Here is a 22,541-nt window from a genome sequence, read left to right on the forward strand (position 1 = left end):
AATAGTCTGAGCTAGAAAAGGCTTAAACTAAGTAGTTGGGCTTCAGAAACATTGCAGACATAGAATCAATAGGACTTAGTGATAATTGGACGAAGAGGGTGAAAGAGAAAAGATGAAGTTGATTTTGAGGTTTTGCATCAGGAAACTTCCTTAAGTTTCTAGCCTACAAGTGTGGGTGGGCTGGGGCCATTAATCAGGTTAGAATATGCAAGAGAAGGATCAATTTGGGAATGGGGAAACAGGAGATTGCTTGGTGGGAGAGGCATTTCAGAGGCAGAATCCTCTAACTCATGGAATGCTGAAGCCCATCTGGCCTTTACTGAATTCTGAGTGCTCAGCAGTGATTCTCATTAGACTCACCTGTGCAGTTTGGTGTTCCATACTTTGCTGGGAGGCCGGGGCCCACCTTGGACATACTGACTCAGGAGGAGGGGCTTTGGTAATCTCTGTGTGTGGCAAGAATTGAGAACTTTTGTGCCAGGTACTAGGTCAGCCCAGAGATAAAAAAGATAGTTGGTTGTCAATGTGAAAGAGACTCAGCCCTGAGGGGGAGTCACATTATAGAGAAGGAGAAAGGAGACAGGAAAGTTATGATAGAGGTGCTATAATTATTGTAGATATTTAAGGAAATGGTTTAGGCCAATTTATTTATCACTAGTTGCTATAGGATTCTCCATTTAAAATAAGGAATATCTATGTCTGAACCCTGGCACATAGGAGGCAGCAGGCACTTAAGGGACACTTGTTAAATAAGGTTACTTCAGAGTCACTTCTGGAAAAAGAAAACTGATTTCTCCAAAGTGCAGGTGGATCTATTTTTCCTTGTGTGTTTTTTAGAGACATAAGTTTGTCCCTTAGTTACTGTTAAATGTTTAATGAGATGTTGAATGGTGGTGGATGTGTGATGGGAAGAGCTGAATGGACCACTCATCTTTTACACATTATCTGTGAGTGAGAATTGTCTTTTGGTTGTGACCACAGAATAGTGTTTGTAAACTACAAACACTGATCAAAGATTGTTTTTTTCTGATTGCTACAGACTGTACTGTTTTATATGCTGTTATTTAGACTTTCTTTTTAAAGATTTTATTTATTTATTCATGAGAGACACACAGAGAGAGAGAGAGAGAGAGGTAGAGACACAGGCAGAGAGAGAAGCAGGCTCCATGCAGGGAGCCCGACGTGGGACTTGATCCCGGGTCTCCAGGATCAGGCCCTGGGCTGATGGAGGTGCTAAACCACTGAGCCACCTGGGCTGCCCTTATTTAGTCTTTCTGAAAGAAAAACATAACTCTTACTGCGTGTGGGCTGGTTGCTGAGCATGGGGCAGGCACTCTTAACACAGTATCCCTGTTCCTCACATCAGCCCTGTGATATCCATTACTATACCCTTTTACAGGGGAAGATACTAAAGCTCAGAGAGCTAGCTACCTAGGGACACTCTTGGTGCACTTCATTCTAGTCCAGGAGCTGCAGTTTGTTTGTTTTGTTTTTGTTTTTATTTATTCATGAGAGACACAAAGAGAGAGGCAGAGACATAGAGGGAGAAGCAGGCTCCTTGGAGGGAGTCTAATGTGGGACTCGATCCGGGGATTGGTGTCCTGCCCTGAGCCAAAGGTAGACGCTCAACTGCTGAGCCACCCAGGCGTGAATCCAGATCTGACTCCACAGCCCTTGCCTAGTGTATATATACACTGCTTTTCAAGTCAAATGACCATTTAAAACTTGGTTTTATTGATGTGATCTAAATTTACTGAATCTGAGTAGTACTTTGACTTAGCTATTCCTAGGCTAATAGTTGAGCAAAGCCCCTTCATTAAACCAAATAAAGGCCTCAGTTGAACTAGTTCAGTGGGCCATAGGGACTTGAGTGGCTTCAGGGCCAGCCCTTTCCTTCTGGGGAACTCCTTTATGCCTGAACTCCTGTAGTACATCATTTGGACTGATTGCTGGTTGGAGGTTCCTGGCAGGAATGTAATAGGCATTTACCTGGAGGTCAGGTTTCTCTGCTCTTAGAGCTGTAACCTCACCTTTTATTACTGTACTATATCCATATTAGTCAGAATTTTAAGGAACTGCCCAAATTGCCTCTATCCTCAGCCTTCTCCCTCATTACTCATGTTTTCATCCTTAAGGCTCATATCAGGTACTTTTCTCCATGAATACTTTTCCTGATTCCTTTAGCTAGATATAAGATGATCTTCTTACTATAGTTTTTATTGATGCATATTTAGAGCCATTTATCGTAAACCTCTCCAAACCTCTTTCCCCTACCACAGTTACTACTGCTTGATTTTAAGCTCCAGGAGCAGGAACTTTTATTATATGTAAATCCCTTTAGCTGTTTTTCACTACAGTGTCATGCATATAGAAAAGGTTCAGTAAACTGTATTGAATAACTTTCATATTGAATGTAAGTGTAAATAAATCCTAACTGGATTTATTTAGTTTTTATAATCCCTTCCATAAAGGTAACATACATACTCATTATTGAAAAATGGGAAATGTGGAAAATAAAAAGAAGAAAAAACCTGTTCCTACCACTCAGTAATCATTAATTAAATTAACAGCATGTAGGGAAAAAAATATAATTAGTATTTAGAAAATAATGGACAGTTCTCCACTTGGCAGGCTTATTCAAGAAATTGTGTTCTCGTTTTTTTAAAAAAAAGAGTGTCTGTGCCAGGGGTACATTTGACTCTTAACCTCTCCCAGAGGGTGGTATTTTAGTGAAGGCCAGCTTTTATTTTTATAGAGGGATGAGAAAAGCAGGGGAGTAAATAGTACCCTCTTTGGGGTTAGGTCAAGGATATATAGCTTAATTGTCATAAATATTAGGTTAACCTTCAAGACCAGAATTCTAGATCTAATCTTATAAACAGAAGGAAAAATTCTCCCTTAGCCTAAAGGGCCAGTATAAGTAGGTACACATCAGATAGCTAGACTTTAATTGCTGTTATTTTCTTACTTAAATGTTAAATTATTAGGTGTTCTATAACATTTTCTAATATCTAGAAACTAACAGGAGCCCCGGCTTTAATAGAAACACTTAATTCTATAACACACCAAGGACTTGCCCATACTGTCCATAATTCACAATAAGTGTAAGCCCATGATTTACCTGTTGTTCCCTTCTGTTCAGAAAGCATTGCTAACATCATTTAGCATTTGAGGAAGATACTGTTGCAGCTCAGAAAGGAGTGAAGTGACTTTTTCTGACTTCACCTTCAACTCTTCAGTTTATGTGGTGAGAAGGTATGATTCCCACCCAAGTCTATCAAGGTCTCCAGGCCACATTGAGCCAGATGTTCCAATTTAAGTGTTTGGTATTTAAACAGAACTAAAGTTAGAGGAAGAACGTTTTTATTTTTAAAAGGTTGGCTTGGGACCCCTGGGTGGCGCAGCGGTTTAGCACCTGCCTTTGGCCCAGGGCGCGATCCTGGAGACCCGGGATCGAATCCCACGTCGGGCTCCCGGTGCATGGAGCCTGCTTATGTCTCTGCCTCTCTCTCTCTCTCTTTCTCTCTCTCTGTGACTATCATAAATAAATAAAAATCAAAAATAAGTAAATCAAAAGGTTGGCTTTGGGGGCACCTGGGCAGCTCATTTGGTTAAGTGTCTGATTCTTGGTTTTGGCTCAGGTCATGATCTCTGGGTTGTGAAATTGAGTCTGCTTGGGATTCATTTCCCTCCCCACCACCTCCCGTTTGCTCTCATTTACTCTCTCTCTCTAAAATAAAATAAATCTTTTACCAAAAAAGAAAGTGTGACTTTGAGTTTCTTTGCCTTCACACTATCATTTCCTTATCCTCTTTCCAGCATTTTTCACTGCTTTTTTTAAGGCAAAGCAACTGGACACAATAGTCTGGAAGTTACTGTCTCTAGATAATGAAGTATTCTGGACAGTAGGTATGAGTGTATGTATGTGTATACATTTTAATTTAATTATTTATGAAGTAATTGTTTACTAAACTAGAAAGGAATAGCTATTTTGTTTGAAATTGTGTAACATAAAATGGATCATTTATTCCTTTGGAATCCTTATTTGAGTTTTGTTAACTGCTTCAGACAGTTCCATTTAGCAGAATTTGAGTTTTGTTTATAGGTTCCACTTTCACACATTTTATTACGGGATTGAACCTTTCTTCCTTTCCACTCTGAGTTTCATTGCCTCAGCTTTTGAGTTAGCTGTTCTGCTTAAAGATCCTGAGTTCTTGACATAGACTCGATCTCTGCAGAATCACAAGAAGCAGGTTTCATCGTGATTTTTTTTAAATTTTTATTTATTTATGATAGTCACGCAGAGAGAGAGAGAGAGAGGCGCAGAGACATAGGCAGAGAGAGGAGCAGGCTCCATGCACCGGGAGCCCGATGTGGGACTCGATCCCGGGTCTCCAGGATCGCGCCCTGGGTCAAAGGCAGGCGCCAAACCGCTGCGCCACCCAGGGATCCCAGGTTTCATTGTGATTAATGCAGAATGGTTGCTTTGGGGAAACTTTGCAAAGGGAATATATCGCTTGCTTTTTTTTTTTTTTTTAAGATTTTATTTATTTATTCTTGAGACACACACACACACACAGAGGCAGAGACACAGGCAGAGTTGGATAAGCAGGCTCCCTGCTGGGAGCCCAATGCGGAATGCCATCCCGGAATTCCATCCCGCTCCGTGATCACACACCTGAGCCAAAGGCAGACACTCAACCACTGAGCCACCCAGGTGTCCCTCACTTGCTTGTTAAAGCAAGGGAAACATCTATATAATTTCACCTGTAGAGAACTGAAAGGACTGTTAGTCAAAGCAAATTGTACTTTTCTGAATAACTCAACTGTTGAATTTTTTCTCCAGTAATCCTGTTTTTTGTTCCCATTGGGATAATTATTTGCAGATACAACATTTCACAGTCCTGAATCACAAGGGAGTGTTCTTAATGCCCAAATAGTTGAGGCTTTAGCAATGTTGATACAAATATGATCTGTTCTATTTGATAGAAATTGAGTTTATACTCTGATCTCATTTTTCTTTAGTTATAGAGCTTCATGTTGTGATGACTCTAGACAAATAAGGTTGGCTCTGAGAACACTATAGTATTTGAAGAAGAACCTTTTCATCTGAAAAGAAGCTTGCTGTAGCACTGCAGTAAATACCACCTAGCCAGTGCCTTATTTAGATGAATACTTGCTGCAGAAAGTTTAAAACCAGATATCTTTATCCCTCCTTTTTCAGCTCTTGTGATCCAGCCATATTCTTACTCAGTTTCTCTTCTGGAATTTCAATTCACTATCAAGTACCCATCCTAGTAGATAGATGTTTCACGGATGGAAAAACAACAGAACTGTCTTGCTTCATTAGAGTGTGAGGCTCAATCTAAAGGTGCCTTGAGATCATCAAAGATGCAAGCAATAAAGCTATTACCTTTGGATACTATTTAGTATTCACAATTCTGCCAGAATCTAGTTTTGGATAAAATAAAATTGTCAATTTTTTTTTTACTGATACATATATTAAAATTGAAATTGAAACTTAATTTACTCTCTAGGTATCACTTTCTTCTGGAAAATGTTTGCTTTTTAACTAATTGTATGTCAGTCTGAAGATAATGTAGAAGGGCTTAAGAATGGCAATGATGCTCATGGCTAATGATGGAGGACAATGCTAGAGAGACACAGGCTAATGTTGGCTTAGTCTTTCAGGGTGAGCCTTTTGCAGCTACACAGTTAGGTGATCATAAGTAATTGGAAAAATGGGATTTTTAAGCTTCCACAATTTCAACTCACCAAACCTTTTTTCCTTCATCTTTTGGCATAAAACAAAGCTAGTAAATAAAATTCTGAGTTTAATAAAAAGCTAAATGATTTTTAAAGTGCAGCAAAATTTTGTTTTTAAATGATTATAACTAAGGCAAAGACAAAAGTGTGTTAATTAGAAAAATGAAAATTGGCTGTTACTTTTAGAATTTTTTTTATAAAAAGATACACTTAAATAATGGGAAACCAGAATTATCCTTTCTCCTTTTCTCTTAACTCTTCACTTTAGAAAAATAGTCTACGAGAAACTTAACCAAAATATTATGTGAAAAATTGTAATTATCATGTATATTTTCTGGTTATCTCCCACCTCATAAAATTGACATTTCTATGCAAATAATACACCTAACGGAATTATCTGTACTCTATAGTCTCCTGTCAGCCTTTGGCTTGACTATTTCAGATATGTAACCATTATCTTAATCTAATAATTATTTTAATTGGATTTTTGGGTCAAAGGAAACGCTTAAGCTAGACGTATGCTGACAGAATGTTATTAATGGAGACATAAGATGATTACAGTAGCTTCTATATTCAGTGTAAACTCTCTCTTGGCATTCAATGCCCTCCCAGTTATTAACTCAGCCTATCTTTGCAGCCTCACCTCTTTTCGCCTCTAAAAAAATTATATCATTGTGCCAAACTGGATACTTCCTTAAACTCAATCAATTATCATATCTGTGATTGTAATTTGATGCCTGGGGTAAGATGCAATTCACAAATGAGCTATTTGGCTAGGAATTTTCATTCCTATTATACCCACTTCTTGAATTTATAACTATGCTCCCTGAGCCTGTCACCCACCCCTAATAGTGTCAGCTCCCGACCTTTATCAAATATCTTGCTCCGATTGCCTTCCTAGTTGCAGACTCAGAGTTCCTGACTTCATACAGAACATTTCCACAAAAATGTCCTTCTGATGCCTAAAACTGCATACCCAAGACAGAATTCAGTATTTTCCAAAGGCATTTCCACCCCTTTCCCAACTGGGGAATCATCTAATCAGTACTCATTCCTGAAATCCAGAAACCTATTGATATAAAATATATTGATATCAAGTCCAGGTATCTTTCTGTATTCATTCCTTTGTATTTACAGTGATTATTCTTTTTTTTTTTTTAAGATTTTATTTATTTATTCATCAGAGAGAGAAAGAGGCAGAGACAGAGAGGGAGAAGCAGGCTCCATGCAGGGAGCCCAATGTGGGACTTGATCCTGGGTCTCCAGGATCATACTCTGGGCTGAAGGCGGTGCTAAACCACTGAGCCACCTGGGCTGCCCTCCAGTGATTATTCAATTTTTCTTGCTACCTCTAACCTAAAAATCTCTCAGCTGATGCTTGACCTCCAAACTCTTCCCAACCCATTCTCTCCACTGCTATCAGGATTATTTTTCTAAAATACAGGTTAGAGGGCCACCTGGGTGGCTGTCGGTTGAGTGTCCAACTCTTGGTGTCTGCTGAGGTCACGATCTCCTGGGTTGTGGCCTGTGTGGGGCTCCTCTGTGTAGGGAGTCTGCTTGGAAGGGGAGTCCCTCTGCCCCTTCCCCCATGTGCACGTGCGCTGTTGCTGTCTCTTTTTCCCTCTAAAATCTTTTTCAAAAATTTTTTTTAATATTTAAGAGATAGATTGGATTATATCACTTCTACCCAGAAACCTTGATAACTTTTTATTGTCTATAGCAGTAGTGTCCAATAGAAATATACTGTAAACTACATGTGTAATTTAAATTTTCTAGTAGCTACATTTAAGAGAGTAAAATGAAACAGATGCAGTTAATTTTAATTAATATATATATTTAACCCACTATATCTATGATATTTCAATCTAGTCAGCATAAACCTATCACTAAAATATTTTACTATTTTTTCGTACTATATTTTGGAATCCAGTGTGTTTTACATTTAACAGCACATCTCAGTCCAAACTAGCCACATTTCTAACTCAATAGGCACATCTGTCTGTTGGCTTCCATATCAGAAAGCACAAGTCTATAGCATAAAGTTTAAAATTCGGGACGCCTGGGTGGCTCAGCAGTTTGGCGCATGCCTTCGGCCCAGGGCATGATCCTGCCAGGCTCAAGTCCCACATTGGGCTCCCTGCATGGAGCCTGCTTCTCCCTCCACCTGTGTCTCTGCCTCTGTCTCTCTCTCTCTCTCTCTCTGTCTCTCATGAATAAATAAATAAAATCTTCAAAAAAAATAAAGTTTAAAATTCTTGGATCATAGGGGTGACTGGGTGGCTCAGCTGGTTAAGCACTCAACTCCTGATTTCGGCTCTATCATGATCTCGGTCCTGGGATTGAGCCCCACAGTCAGGCTCACATGCTCAGCAGGGAGTCGGCTTGAGGATTTCTCTCTCCCTCTCCCTCTCCCTTGGCCCCTCCCCTCCCCCACCCCGCCCCGCTTATGCTCTCTCTTTCTCTTAAATAAATAAATCTTTTTTAAAAAATTAAGTTCCTGGATCACAGTTTTTGGCCCTCCACAACTTCAGCATCTGTCCTGCATTTTTCAACTTCTCAGCACTTACCCAAACCCCAGCCACACCTAATTGCCCGCCATTCTTTTCCTGTTACTACTCTCCCTTGCCTGTGGAAATCTGACTTACCTTCCAGGGCCTAATCTGTATACTATTTCCTAAACAAAGGCTTGCTCCATTCCCACAGTGCCCCGTGCAGCATTAACCATTTGTTCTTTACCCCCCTATAGCAGCATTTATGGGAGCTGTTTGTCTAGTTCCTGTGTGAGTAGTCACTGCCCACTAGAGAAGGTGAGCTTCTCACAGGCAGGATGTGTCTCCCTCGGTTCTCTATTCCTAATATTTAATGTGGCCTCCATTTGCTCTTAGGGATATTCATATTTTGCACTGTTTCATATCTTTGGTATCTTAAGCAGTCTCTCCTTTAACAGTTGTTTTCTTTACCTTTGAAATGTATTCTGAATGAAATTTATTTCTAAATTAATTCCACGGTTTAAAAGGTGTTCTCCCTTTATGGATAGAAGCTTTTGCTTGTGCATGAGAGGAAATACTCATTTCCTTGTAGAAATAACTGCCTAATATGAATTAGACTAGGTTTCAAATGTACCTGTGGTAGGTTATTCTGGTTTTAGCCTAATTCTAATCCCAAATAGGTCTCTTCCTATTATATAACTTGTTCTTTGTAAGTAAATTATTTATGTATACTAAGGCCTTTTTCCCACAGCTTTATTGAACAGTTCATATGCTTTTTGGATCTCATTTTTCCCCTTAAAAGATTTTGCCAGCGGAGCTTTGCCGGGTATCTTTTTCCCATAGAAAAGCAAACAGGTGCTTGAAAGGTTACACTCTATTCTGGGAGAAATCTGATTAATGTTGAAGGGCTGTGTCAGGTCAGACTCTATAACCTGCTGACAGATCATTTAGTGAGTGCCAGGATCAACTCTCAACATTATCTCAGATTTTAATGGTTTTCTTGTAAAGGGCATTTGTAGATGAAACCACTTTGTATTTAAAATAAATTGTGGCTCTTAGATTAGAGACTGGTTAAAGAGAAATTCTTTCCTCAGGCAGGCAGTCATTTGAAAAGAATGAATGATTCATCAGATGGAATTGCAAGGATTATAATTGCATTCTGTATTTTAACACAAATTGTTGCATTTAAAATAATAGTGAGGGGTGCCTGGCTGGCTTATTTGGTGGAGCATGCAGCTCTTGGTTGTGAGTTCCAGCCCCATGTTGGGTATAGAGATTACTTAAAAATTAAATCTTTAAAAAATAAAATAAAATAATGGTGAAATTTTACCCATAATATTTCTCAAAAGAAGCGTCTGTTAAACTATCTTAAATTCTCTTAAGAATTTCCAGATTTGGGGGATCCCTGTGTGCCTCAGCGGTTTAGTGCCTGACTTCGGCCCAGGACATGATCCTGGAGTCCCGGGATCGAGTCCCACAGCGGACTCCCTGCATGGAGCTTGCTTCTTCCTCTGCTTGTGTCTCTGCCTGCCCCTTCCCCCATCTCATGAATAAATAAATAAAATCTTTAACAACAAAAAAGTAATAAAAAAGAATTTCCAGATTTGGGGCGCCTGGATGGCTCAGTCAGTTGGGCATTTGCCTTGTGGCTTGGGTCTGTGATCTTGTTGTCCTGGGATTAAGCTCTGAATCGGGCTCCTGCTCAGTGGGGAGTCTGCTTCTCACTCTGATCCTCCTCCCCATTTATGCTTGCTCACTGGCTTGCTCTCAAATAAATTAAAAAAAAAAAAAAGAATTTCCAGATATCCTCAAAACTGCTTGAAAAACAAAAAAAAAGTAATATTTCTTCCTGGTAGGGTAGACTTCAGTCATCCTTGATACTTCTCTCTCTCTACCACTGCCCCGCCTCCATCTAGTACACCAGTAAATCCTTCTCTTTCACTGGATCTCAAATCCCTACATTCTCACTACACTGCCACCATTTCATGACCAAGCTACTAAGATAGACTCCTGACTCATCCTTGTTTTCTGCTCTTGCTCTCCATGTAGCCAGCAGAAGAATCTTTTTTCTTTCTCATCATTAGTTCTAGTTAAACTTTGTATAATGGAAAATTTCAAATATGTATCAAAGTAGAGAGATGAAAGTACTTCTCATTCCACTTCAGTTATCCATTCATGCCAATCTTGTTTCATCCATTCCTCCCATCACTCCTCCTCTCTATTATTTTGAAATTCCAGACATCATATCTTTTTTTTTTTTTTAAGATTTACTTATTTTAGAGAGACCAAGAGTGCAAGTGTGCACAGGGGGCTGGGGGGAGGGGGTGGGTGGAGAGGGAGAGAGAAAAAAAGTCTTAAGCGGACTCCTCACTGAGTGCAGAGCCCCACTCAGGTCTCAATCTTGTGACCCTGAGATCACAATCTGAAACCAAGAGTAGGGTGCTTACCTGACTGCACCACCCAGGTGCCCCTGGACATCATATCTTTTAATCAACTTATTTGGAATTGCCCCATAGTGAAATTTTGCTTACTGGTTGGTCACAAAAAATGGGGGTTGCTGCCCCAATAGTGATGTTGTCTATCACCTTTTTATACTCTCTTCCAATTATGTTTCCTTTCATGTTTTTCAGGATATATTCCATTTCTACCAGAAAACACTGAATATCATGTGTTCATTTCATGTTAAGTCATTTTTTTTTTTTCAGGGATGCATTATATAGGCACTCTCCTACTTTTGTACCAAATAGGTTCTTTAAAATGTGTGTGAAAGGTTGAATATGATGTGGGGTGGATGTTTAATGTTCAGCAAGCCTTAAAAATTATAAAATTCCTAATTAATGTTTTTATTTTTTTAAGCTTTTATTTATTTATTCATGAGAGACACAAAGAGAAAAAGGCAGAGACATAAGCAGAGGGAGAAGCAGGCTCCATGCAGGAAGCCTGATGTGGAACTCCATCCCGGGACTCTGGGATCACACCCTGAGCCAAAGGCAGGTGCTCAAGCATTGAGCCACCCAGGCATCCAATATTTTAATTTTTATTATAAAATCAGTACATGATCATTATAAAATTAGATGTCAAACAATGTAGAGCAGTATGAGGTAAAAACTTAAAATCTCCCCATTTGTTCACTGATCACTTTCAGTCTCTTATTTCCAAGACTACTATCCATACTTCTTATAGGTCCTTCCAGAAAGGTTCATATATAGTCATTTAAATCCTTAATAATGTATATATCTGATCTCTTAGTTCCCTCAGTTTGTTTGAATTTAGTAAACAGAAATTGATTTTAATGTTGAACAACTAGCTTAGTGTTTTGCAAGGGGTTGAATAGGAGATAGTATGATATTGACTTTTGATCTCTTACTTTCTTGAACACTAGTTTCCTCTTGGTAAAGGAGTCTTGTGGAGACTCTGAACTCATCAACAGCTCTATGGACCTGTAAAAATCTCTTTACCATTGCTATCCAATAGAAATACAATGTGAACCACACATGTCATTTTAAATTTCCTAGTATTTGCATTAGTTAAAAATAGAAACAGGTGAAATTAATTTTAACCTTTAGTACACTATATCCAAAATATTTTTTACTAAGTTTTCAAAAGCCAATATGTATTTTATACTTTGATGACTTCTTAATTTGGATCAGCACCATTTCAAAGGCTCAGTAGTCCTGTTTGGTAGTGGCAGTTGTGTTTAGTGCAAGCCTGTTCAGAAAGGATAGAGATTGCCTCTGAAAGAGGAGTAAAGAGGATGGGGTATGTTTTTAATTTTTTTCTTTATTTCACAGTTACTGACCAAAATTTGAAATTAAAGTTTGCTGTGTTGGATATTCTAAATGATTGCCAGCTCTGGCTAGCTGTATTTAGTATCAGCACTTTAAAAAAAAAAAATCAGTTTACATTCTTATAAAATTGAACAAAGATTAATAAATAAATATTTTTTAAATATTTTATTTATTATTCATGAGAGACACAGAGAGAGGGGCAGAGATACCGGCAGAGGGAGAAGGAGGCTCCATGCAGGCAGCCCAATGTAGGACTCAATCCCAGGATTCTGGAATCACGCCCTGAGCCGAAGGCAGATGCTCAACCACGGAGCCCCCCCAGGCGTCCCAATAAATAATATTTCTATACAAAGATGATAATCTTTGTAACTTTGAAATTGAACTCTTGGCTAGTAGGCAATGTCACCCTGTGGTAGCTCACATATTCATTCATCAGCATATGAAAGATCAAATTCTAAGTAGAAAATAAGGATTAAGAGTATTAGTGTGTATAATACATTAAATTTGGGCACTTCTCATTCTGAATTTCAGGGTAAATTTAGGTACTAGCATAGTAGGAAAATTAACTGTTAAGACAGAGATAAGAATTCCTGGGAAGTCAGCAAGAGCATCCTTTTAATGTAATTTTGTTTTGTTTTGTTTTTAGGAGTTGCAGATGGTGTAGGAGGATGGAGAGACTATGGAGTTGATCCGTCTCAGTTCTCAGGGACTTTAATGCGGACGTGTGAACGGTTAGTAAAAGAAGGACGGTTCGTCCCGAGTAATCCCATTGGAATCCTTACTACAAGCTACTGTGAGTTGCTGCAAAATAAAGTACCTTTGCTTGGTAAGTAGATATACTATGTGTTTTCCTTTGTAAAGAAACTCAAGAGATGGTTAACAACAAAATGAAAAAAATCACTTAGCTGCCCAGCTTTTTTTCTGAAGCTCTTTATTAAACAGAGTTTGATAGAGAAGCTGTGAGCATACCAGAATACATACTACTGCTTTGAGAAAATGTAAATAGGTATAGCCAATTTGGAATTACAGAATAAAGTTAAGTATAAATAGATAGTATGCCGTAGCAGTTCCACTTCTAGGTTTATACCTTTAGACTAGAGAAACTTGCATATCTGTGTATTAAGATAGGTACAGCTATGTTCATAGTAATATTGCTTATAACAGCAGAAAACTGGGAACAACCTAAAAAGTCCATTTATTGTAGAAAAGCACATTTTGAAAGGGAAAGACTTAAAGCTGCATGCAATGCTCAGGAACATGTTATTGAGAGAAAATAGAACACTGCAGAGTACCACCTAACAGACTCCATATTTCAAATTCAGAAACATAAAAAAGTAAAACCATATTGTTCAGGGATTCCAAAATATGATAAAAGAAGAAAGAAAAGTAAGTGGTTGTATAATTCAGGATAGTGGTTCTCTCCCAGGGAGGAAGAAAGAGAATGGTATCTGGTATGTAAAATTAAGTTGGAGAGTTCAAGTTGCAGATGGCACCCCAGACTGCTAGCAGGTAGCTGATAAGTCTATGAAATAGCATGGCACAAAATAGATCCCCGTTAATCTTGTATTGGAAAACTTCCAAATACCCAGTGTGTGTTTATCTGGTATGCTAATGGAGCATCTTTGGCTAGGCTTCTACGTTTGTTTGTTAAATGGTTTCCTGGGAACTTAACCCAACAACTTACCCAGCCTTCTGAGCAGGCTCTCAGAAGGGTGTTATTAAGTTTCTGCTTATTGCCAGCATCTTACTAGAAGTAGCCTCCCTCCCTGTTACCATCCACATGGAAAATCAACCTCTGTTCAGTGTTAATGGTATCTCCTTGTTGTAAAATTTTGCCTTCGATTTAAATCTTTTACAAGAAGGGGTTCTTTCTATCACACTGCCATCTTCTGTCTCTGTGCTGTGACTAATCAGCTTTGTTTTCCTTCTAACTGAAGGGAAACCTTGTCTTGAGGTTTCAGTATACCGCTTTGTCTTAATCCGCTATTTTTGACATGCAATCTGGAGCTTGCCTGGCACAGTGAAACATCCTAGATTCTATTTTTAGCACCTCTCTGTCGACTTGCAATATGACTTTGGGCAAACTACTTAACCTTTGACCCCCTTGCTTCATTTGTTAAATGGAGGGATCTTTTTTTATGAAAAGTAACAACTCAAAGCTTCAGGCAATATTCAGAAACATGTTGAGGGAAAGAGGACATTGTAGAATACTATCTAATAGTCTTACATCTAACAAAGAGCCTATAGACACAGATTCTGGGTCCCAGCTCTCACATGTTCCCATGAGTTCTCTGCTGACAACCCCCTTATCCATTTACTGAAAAAGCAGTTGGAAAACACCTGTCCTAATTTTGCACTTTGAAAGCTTCCTTTTTTGCTGTGTTTCTTCCTTATCCCTCCTTCCTTTCCTGTCTACACTCATGTAGTTTGGAAATCTTAAAATAAATTTAAGGACTTACTAGAAGTTTTCTTGTGCTGAATATAATCATTTTTTTCTCCTAAAAGACATGTTGAAATAATCCTTCATTACTATGTTTGACATACATACACTTCTCTCACCTAACACACATACCTCTCTAAGCTGTTTGTAACTAAAGCATTTTTTGGCAAAGACAGCCTTATTGAACCTCAGATATAATTGCAAATGATAACTTTACAAGATTAAGTCATCTTTTTTTTAATCTGCAATTGCTAAAAAGCCTATAACACAATTCCAATATAAAGGTCAACCACATATTTCCTGAGAATCTCTTGCTGCTTTTAGATCTGGATTGACATCAGAAACCCTTAAATGGAGTTAAATCTTATGGAGCCAACATATCTTAAGAATTGAGGGGTCAATCCTAATAAGGTTCCTTCTTTCTGTGCTGCACAAAAGGTTTCACAGTTTACAAAATTAGAGCCCAGTGATAAAAATATTTTCATTTTGGGTTCCTTTCTGTATTAGTCGATGGTCTGAACATCTGACACTGTAGTTCTCAACACTTCTTTTCTTCTTTTCCTGCTTGTTCCTAAGTACATAAGAATAATGAGTTCTTCTCCCAGTATTAGGCTCTCAGGGCCTTAGCCATGTGAACACTGCAATTATTTGAAGAGGCAGAGGAGGAGTATACACTCCAAGCCTACATGATTCTGTAAGGCTGAACTTGCCTTCATTGGTGCCGCTTTGCATATTAAAGCTGTGTCATTCACGAGGACCGTTTTGACTCAGTGGGTGACGGTGACAGCCACCGGGGTAGCAAAATGATAGCCTGAGTATGTCAGTGAGTAATAATGAGTCAACACGAGTCCTTCCTGCCCCAGGATTTTCAGGGCTCTGCTACTCATTTGTCATTTTTCTTCCTCAGATTAATCCCATCAGCTTTAGAAGATCTTTTGTGTGGTGATTCTATTAATGAAAAATGATTAGAGTTTTTGTGCATTGAGTTAGGAAGGAAGGGTAATTGGTGATCTTACCTCTAACATAAGCTATGCAGCAGGTTATCTGGCACTAGTTAGTTACAGTACTATGTTTTTCTTGATGTTTGATGGGTAGAAACTAGATAGCTTAGCATTAGGCTATCAGGTTAGATAACAAGAAAATGGAATTTCTGAATGTTGTGATGAGATAAATGCTTAAATTTAAGTGTTTTTGTATTTTATACATTTTCATCAAGGAAAATTAATAACAAATTTTCCATAATTCTATTGAATTAATATTTTAGTGATTATGCTCCCTGATTTTTCTTTCATGTATGTTTGTGCATAGAATAATGGTAATGGGGGACTCCTGGGTGGCTTAGCAGTTGAGCATCTGTGTTTGGCTCAGGGCGTGATCCCGGGGTGCTAGGATCGAGTCCCACATCAGGTTTCCCGCAGAGCCTGCTTCTCCCTCTGCCTATGTCTCTGCCTCTCTCTGTGTGTCTCTCATGAATGAATCAATAAAATCTTAAAAAATAATAATAATAATGGTAATAGGAATTGTGAATATACTGTGTGCTTACAGCAGGCCCCGTGAGGTAGGTTCTTTTGCTTTTATTTCCTATTTTGTTGGAAAGAAACTGAGCCCTAGAAAGAATAAGTGACTTGCCCACCATCACACAGCTAGAAAACGATGGAGTCCTGGGATTTAACACAGCTGGTTCCACAGCCTGTTTCTTTTGTTTTGCTTTTAACAGTCATCTTAACGATTTAGCTTTTGCCTACTGTTGGTTTATTTATTTTTTTAATTACATTAAATTTTACTTTTTTTGATGTACAATTTAAGTTGATAATACTTTTTATTTAAGAAAACTTTAATACTATCTTGAAGTCTACTTGTTTCATTTATCTTCCATTTTCAAGTATATTTCTCTAACAATTTTAGTGGCTACCAAATAGCTAACACTTATTATGTGTTGCAAGTGTTTAATATGATTTAACTAATTTTATCCTGACAAACAACACTAAGAGCTAGTTTCACATTCTCCCTATTTTGTAAATGAGGAAACAGGTGCAAAGAGGTTAAGTAATTTGCCCCAGGTCACACAGCTAGTAAGTTAACAGAGCCAGCATTCAGATGCAGGCAGGCTGACTCGAGTCTACACTCCCAAGTATTATATGATAGCGTATAACCTTCTATTGCATGGATGTACTATAATTTATTTAACCAGTCCCTTAATTTTAGATGTTGAGGTTGTTCTCAGTTCTTCTTGATCTTAAACAGTGTTTTTGTACTAATTTTGTTTACATCTCTAGTTGTTTCTTAGGAATTGCTAAATCAGAGGATATGCACTTTTTTCAAAGTTATGCTGCCCTTTAGAAAGAAGGCTGTGTAGTTTTATTCTCTTGCCATCATGGAATAAGAGCACGTTCCCTGGACTCTTGCCAACACCATGCAGTACCCTTTTTTGGCTTTTGTTAAACTGACAGGCAAAATGGCTACTAGTATGATGATGATTTTTTTTATATACTTACCATTTACATTTACTTCTTGGTGAACTGTTTATTTTTCTACTTTGCCATTTTTTCTGTAGGTGTAAGTTTAAATTTTAGTACTTGAAAGCAGTCTTACTAGTTGTACATCAGCTTTTCAGTCTTGGGAAGGTCATGTGAGCTGTGGGCTACAAAGGTACACAGAAGCTTTTTGCTTTTTGCTTTCTGCTTAGAATGTGGTCTCTTCCCTCTGAACATGAGTAGTTTCTATAAAGTGAACAGGATGATTCCATAGGCTACTTGGGAAAATTGGTCTTGTCACTTCATAGTGAGTCTCCAGTGAAGTTTCTTCATGACCTCAACAGATGGAAATCTGGTTAAAAATTGTAGTTATATCCCTGTCTTAAATTTTAGTGAATTTTGCGGAGAAGCCTTCCTGCCAGTGACTAATGAGAAATGTCAGGAAAACATAACATTCTTATTCTGGCATTTAAGTATTAAAACTTAATACCTCCACAACATGCTTTTGAGCATTTGGCATAGATTATAGAACTACTGAAATGAAATAGTATGATTAAATACCAGCCATTTTTATTTGTTTTCTATGTTTCCAAATGGAAGAATTCAGACTTCAGAGGCTTGCATACTATATATAATATAAATAAATCCCTTTTTCTTACCCCATCGTATTGACCCTGATCAGGTTACTATTGCTATTTGTTGGAGATAGGAGCATGACTAAGACAGGCAAAGAAGGTTCCAATGTGGCATGTTGCTTTTTGAGATGATGGAATCAAAATGTGGATGCAAAGATAGCCTAGGAAGAGAAAATAAATGGAGATCATTTTTGTTTCTAGGTAGCAGTACTGCCTGCATCGTGGTGCTGGACAGAACTAGCCACCGCTTACACACAGCAAACCTGGGTGATTCAGGCTTTCTGGTTGTCAGGGGTGGTGAAGTTGTGCACCGATCAGATGAGCAGCAGCATTACTTCAACACTCCATTCCAGCTCTCAATTGCACCACCTGAAGCCGAAGGAGTCGTCCTGAGTGACAGGTAATCTCCCCTGTTGGCCATTAAGGGTGAGCAGGGCATGGCTCACCTGCATTCTCCTCCCATCCCTCTTAACTACAGTGGAGATGGGCATTTTTGTCATGTGAGATAAGAAGGCACAACGAGAATACTCTCACCAAAAGGACCTTTTAGTTTGACTTTGAAAGATATTTTGCTGGCTCCTGCAGCCAAGTTGAATTCAAATAAACACCCAATAATTTGACAAGACTGAAAATCTCTTCAAGCTTACAGAATATCAGTTTTTCGTACCAAAACCAACATATGGTTATATTTGTTAAATTGTGCTGGAGAAATGAGTCATTGTCCATGCATGCCATTGCCTGTACGATATTTTGCATATGTTGTTAGGGAAGAGTTCAAATAGACATCTGCTTTATTTATCAGAATAACTTCCTGATTCTAAGGGCCTCCTATTATATGCATCACATAGAACTTTTAAATTGTCAAGACATTTTCAAGACAATAACTACTCTTTTGAATCAACTTTTACAGTTTATCTTTTCTAAGATGAGAGTACAGAGTAAAGCTAAGACAGTCTCCTATTCCTCTGCCTTTAACAACTTTATAGGACCTGGCACAAACCTTGCCGTGATTCATAAATGTTGCTAAATGGGTAATGAACCTTATGTAAAAATAGAAGTAGTCTTGCAAGTGCCTACTGTCTCTACCTAATAGTTCTTTTTTTTTTTAAGATTTTATTTATTTATTTATTCATGAGAGACACAGAAAGAGAGACAGACAGAGACCTAGGCAGAGGGAGAAGCAGGCTCCATGCAAGGAGCCCAATATAGAGCTTGATCCCGGATCCTGGGATCACACCCTGAGCCAAAGGCAGAGGCTCAACCACTGAGCCACCCAGGTGCCCAACGATAGACTTTTGATGGACAATCCTGAATACCTAATTATATAATACTTATTACAAGTTTAAAAACGGCAGTGGCAACTGCCATTTTATCTTAGTTTGCACTCAAGATTCTTAATAAGAACTATCAAGTAGAGGGACGTGGCTTAGTGGTTGAGCATCTGCCTTTGGCTCAGGTCATGATCCCGGAGTCCCCAGATCCAGTCTCGCATCAGGGTCCCAGCACGGAGCCTGCTTCTCCCTCTGCCTATGTCTCTGCCTTTCTCTGTATCCCTCATGAATAAATAAATAAAATCTTTAAAAAGAAAGAAAAAGACAGACAATTGCTGACTCTTAGAAGGAAGCATTTTTTTTTATGTCAGGTTAGGGTAGGTTACCATAACTGGAGGAATATTTCATTATAGGCCCTTCTTCAGTTGGCTGTAATATATATTCATATTCACCATATTGGAATGAGGAGAAAGCAAAACCCCAAGGGCTTGGTGGATACCAGGTTCAACTAACAGTTACAGAGAGCAGTGTTTTAATTTTCTCTTATTTGATTCTTGTTGTTTGGCTTCTGAGTGCTAGAGCTGCCCTGCCATATCTCACACACTATCTTTGGGACCATCTGATTAGGGCAGTACTCTGCCTGGCCTGCCAGTGAGGTGGAGGTTGCTTCCCTGGAACCCACAGACAGCTTGTGAGCATGTGACTTCAGCTCGTGTTTCAGTGCAGTCAAAAGTTTCCAGCGGCACAGTATGTTCAATCAAAATGGGCAAAACTGCAGCTGGCGGAACACCAAGCTCATGGGTGGGAGTGTTGGGAGAAGAGGACAGACTGTCCAATGGTAGCGAGCCTCGGCAGGCGGGATAGCAGAGGACACTCCTAGGGAAGAAAAACCTCAGCATAAAATAGAACTTCACTGCCAACCTGGTCATTAATCTAAACTGCTAGAATCTGATTTGTTTCCAAAGTCTGAGCAACTGGGAAGTATCTTGTATTGTTTTTCTTTATTCCACAGAAGAAATCGACCTGGTTTCCATCAGCTTTACAGTCTTTTTCCTCTGCTGCAAGATAGCATTTACATCCTATTTTACCTAGTTCCTCTTATCTAGAAAATATAATTTTAACCTTAATTTACAGGTTTTCCTTTAGTAACTGTGTTTACAAAGTGGTTGTGGTAGAAATGTGTGAGTGAAAGTTCCTTGCCAAAGCCCATCACAGAACTTTTAAACGCTATTTCTTTCCTCAGTCAAGAGAGGGTGAACCAAAAATTTTCTGTGTACTTTGTGTAGATCTCTCGTAGGCATTGGTGGGTTGTTTGTTTTTATGTTTTCTCTTCACATATTTTATAACATGTCAGTTACATAAGTTTTGAGGTCTTCCTGTCAAGTTTAGGGTACTTTGGTTCTGGCTCCTCCTTTCTGGGTCAGTGTGTAAATTTTTTCTTTGCACTTGTTGCCTAATTATAGGTTGAGGCAGACTTAGATATTTCATCTTTCCCTCACCTTGGAGGCTTGGATTCAGTGAAGCTAGCCTTTGGAAATGGCTGAGAACCAGCCTTTGAGAGGGCCATTAACTCTTTGAATATACAATCTTTTCTCCCCACCTGGTGTCCCTTCCCTACCCCCCAGTTCTGGTATCTGCTTTCATCAAGTTAGAGAAAAAAAATCTCCCATCTATCTTTTTTAAAGTTTTATACTAAGATGTAGTGAAAAACCTACCTCCTATCTCATCCCCAGCAACACAGTTTCTCTCAGAGACAGCCAATCTATTTCTTGCGTCATTCCAGATTTATTCTCTGCATATAGAAGCATCTGTATCTATGGATCTTCCGCTGACACACACACACACTGTTCCTTTCTTCATTAACAATATATTAAGGAGGTTCCCCTCCCACACAATTTGGAGGGTTATTTACTTTGTTTTCTTCCTTTATTAGATATTTCTTCAGGATCTACTATGTGCCACACACACTAATAATTAAATACTTATGTGTGGTGTGAGCATTCTTTAAGCCCTGAGAGACCAGTCCTTATTCTGCCTTACTAGTCCACACTAGTAATAATACACTTGTGATAATACTAGTAACTACTAGTATATAGTAAGAAATACAGTGTAGGCATTTCATGTGAATTCTTACAGTATCTGTATTTGCAGGCTCTTTTCCAGAGTGCTCTATTGTTCCACTATGCTGCAGCCTCCTGAGAGCCAGAGTCAAGCCTGAAGGGAAACTGATGAGTAGAAAATGAATAAGAGAGGATGGAATTTGGCTGTAAATAATTAGGAAATAAAGACTCATTTCTACTAGGACTTTAGAGGCATGTTAGAAAAGAACCCTTCCTTCTTTTAAGCCATATGTGACTAATCATCAAACTCAGTTTTACTTAGTAGTTTTAGTTAAGCTTTTGAAATATTTATATCAGATTCTTCAATTAATTGTTTTCAAGGTTAGGGATTTCAAAATGACTAGTTTTTATTATTGATTCTGTTATTATAAATTGCCTTTTTTTTAAAGCCTTATTACATTGTAACCTAGTGCCTGTTGAAAACTTTGAACCTTATCTCTGAAGGCCTCTCGTAACTTTGCCCCATCCTGTCCTTGTCACAGCCCGGATGCTGCTGATAGCACATCTTTTGATGTCCAGTTAGGAGACATTATCCTGACAGCAACAGATGGACTTTTTGACAACATGCCTGATTATATGATTCTCCAGGAGCTAAAAAAATTAAAGGTAATTAACTCAAAGGTTGGTTCGTGGAAACAGTGGCCCTCTCTGGGCAGCTAGGTTTTATTGGTTTAATTGTATTATCTCTTTTTGTAGTTTTGGAAAAGACTGTTTTGAGAATTTAGGAAAATAATGGTTCTGGTCATTCAAGCAATTGTAAATGGAAATATTCACAATTGGAGAACTTGAGGGAAAAAGAGATTTCTCCCCCATACCTATAGTAAAGTGGTAAAGGTAGGAAAGCCCAGATGAGAAATTTCTTGTATTTTTTTTTTTTTTAAGATTTAATTTATTGATTCATGAGAGAGAGAGGCAGAGACACAGGCAGAGGGAGAAGCAGGCTCCACGCAGAGAGCCTGATGTGGGACTTGATCCGGGGTCTCCGGGATCATGCCGTGGGCTGCAGGCAGCGCTAAACCGCTGCGCCATCGGGGCTGCCCAATTTCTTGTATTTTTAATGGTATTGGCTCCTGATTGTCTTTTTCTCCTCTCATTCTTTTAACAAACCCAGCAGGTGTTGAGGTTGGGAAAGACAGGAAATCGCCATACCAGAGCCAGCCAAGGGCAGCAGGCAGCTAGGGGCCTTGATATGATCTGAACTGTCACCAGTAATGAAACAGTTCAGACTTGGCCCATACAGAGAGTGGAAGGAAGTGAAAACCAGTTTTTCCATATTTTCCTGGCTTTGTAAGAGTACAAACTCTAGGGGAAATTAGTGTTTTCCTATGTTCTTACCACTAAGCAGTGTGACTTTAAGTTTTTAAAATTGTTAAGCAGTGTTTTCCTCACCTTTAAAATGGGGGTTACCACAGGTCCACTTTATAGGGTTGTGCTGAGGGTTAATTAAGACTGCATATGAAATCCTCAGAGTCGTGCCTCATCTGCGGAATGCAGTAAAAGGTCAGGTGCTTACATGGTGCTGATACTGTGCTCTGTGTGGTGATGGGGTGGTAAGTAG

General features: G+C 38.8%; 1 protein-coding gene across 1 annotated transcript in view; it reads left to right on the forward strand.

Moving 5' to 3' along the window:
* PPTC7 (protein phosphatase targeting COQ7) overlaps positions 1-22,541 on the forward strand; it is a 40,801-nt gene that overhangs the window by 12,307 nt on the left and 5,953 nt on the right. The window contains exons 2-4 of the mRNA XM_041728705.1: positions 12,690-12,869; positions 17,794-17,992; positions 21,466-21,589. Coding sequence (XP_041584639.1) covers positions 12,690-12,869; positions 17,794-17,992; positions 21,466-21,589 — 503 coding nt within the window. The remainder of the gene's footprint in view (positions 1-12,689; positions 12,870-17,793; positions 17,993-21,465; positions 21,590-22,541) is intronic.

This window comes from Vulpes lagopus, chromosome 14 (assembly GCF_018345385.1).
Source record: "Vulpes lagopus strain Blue_001 chromosome 14, ASM1834538v1, whole genome shotgun sequence".
Taxonomy (NCBI): domain Eukaryota; kingdom Metazoa; phylum Chordata; class Mammalia; order Carnivora; family Canidae; genus Vulpes; species Vulpes lagopus.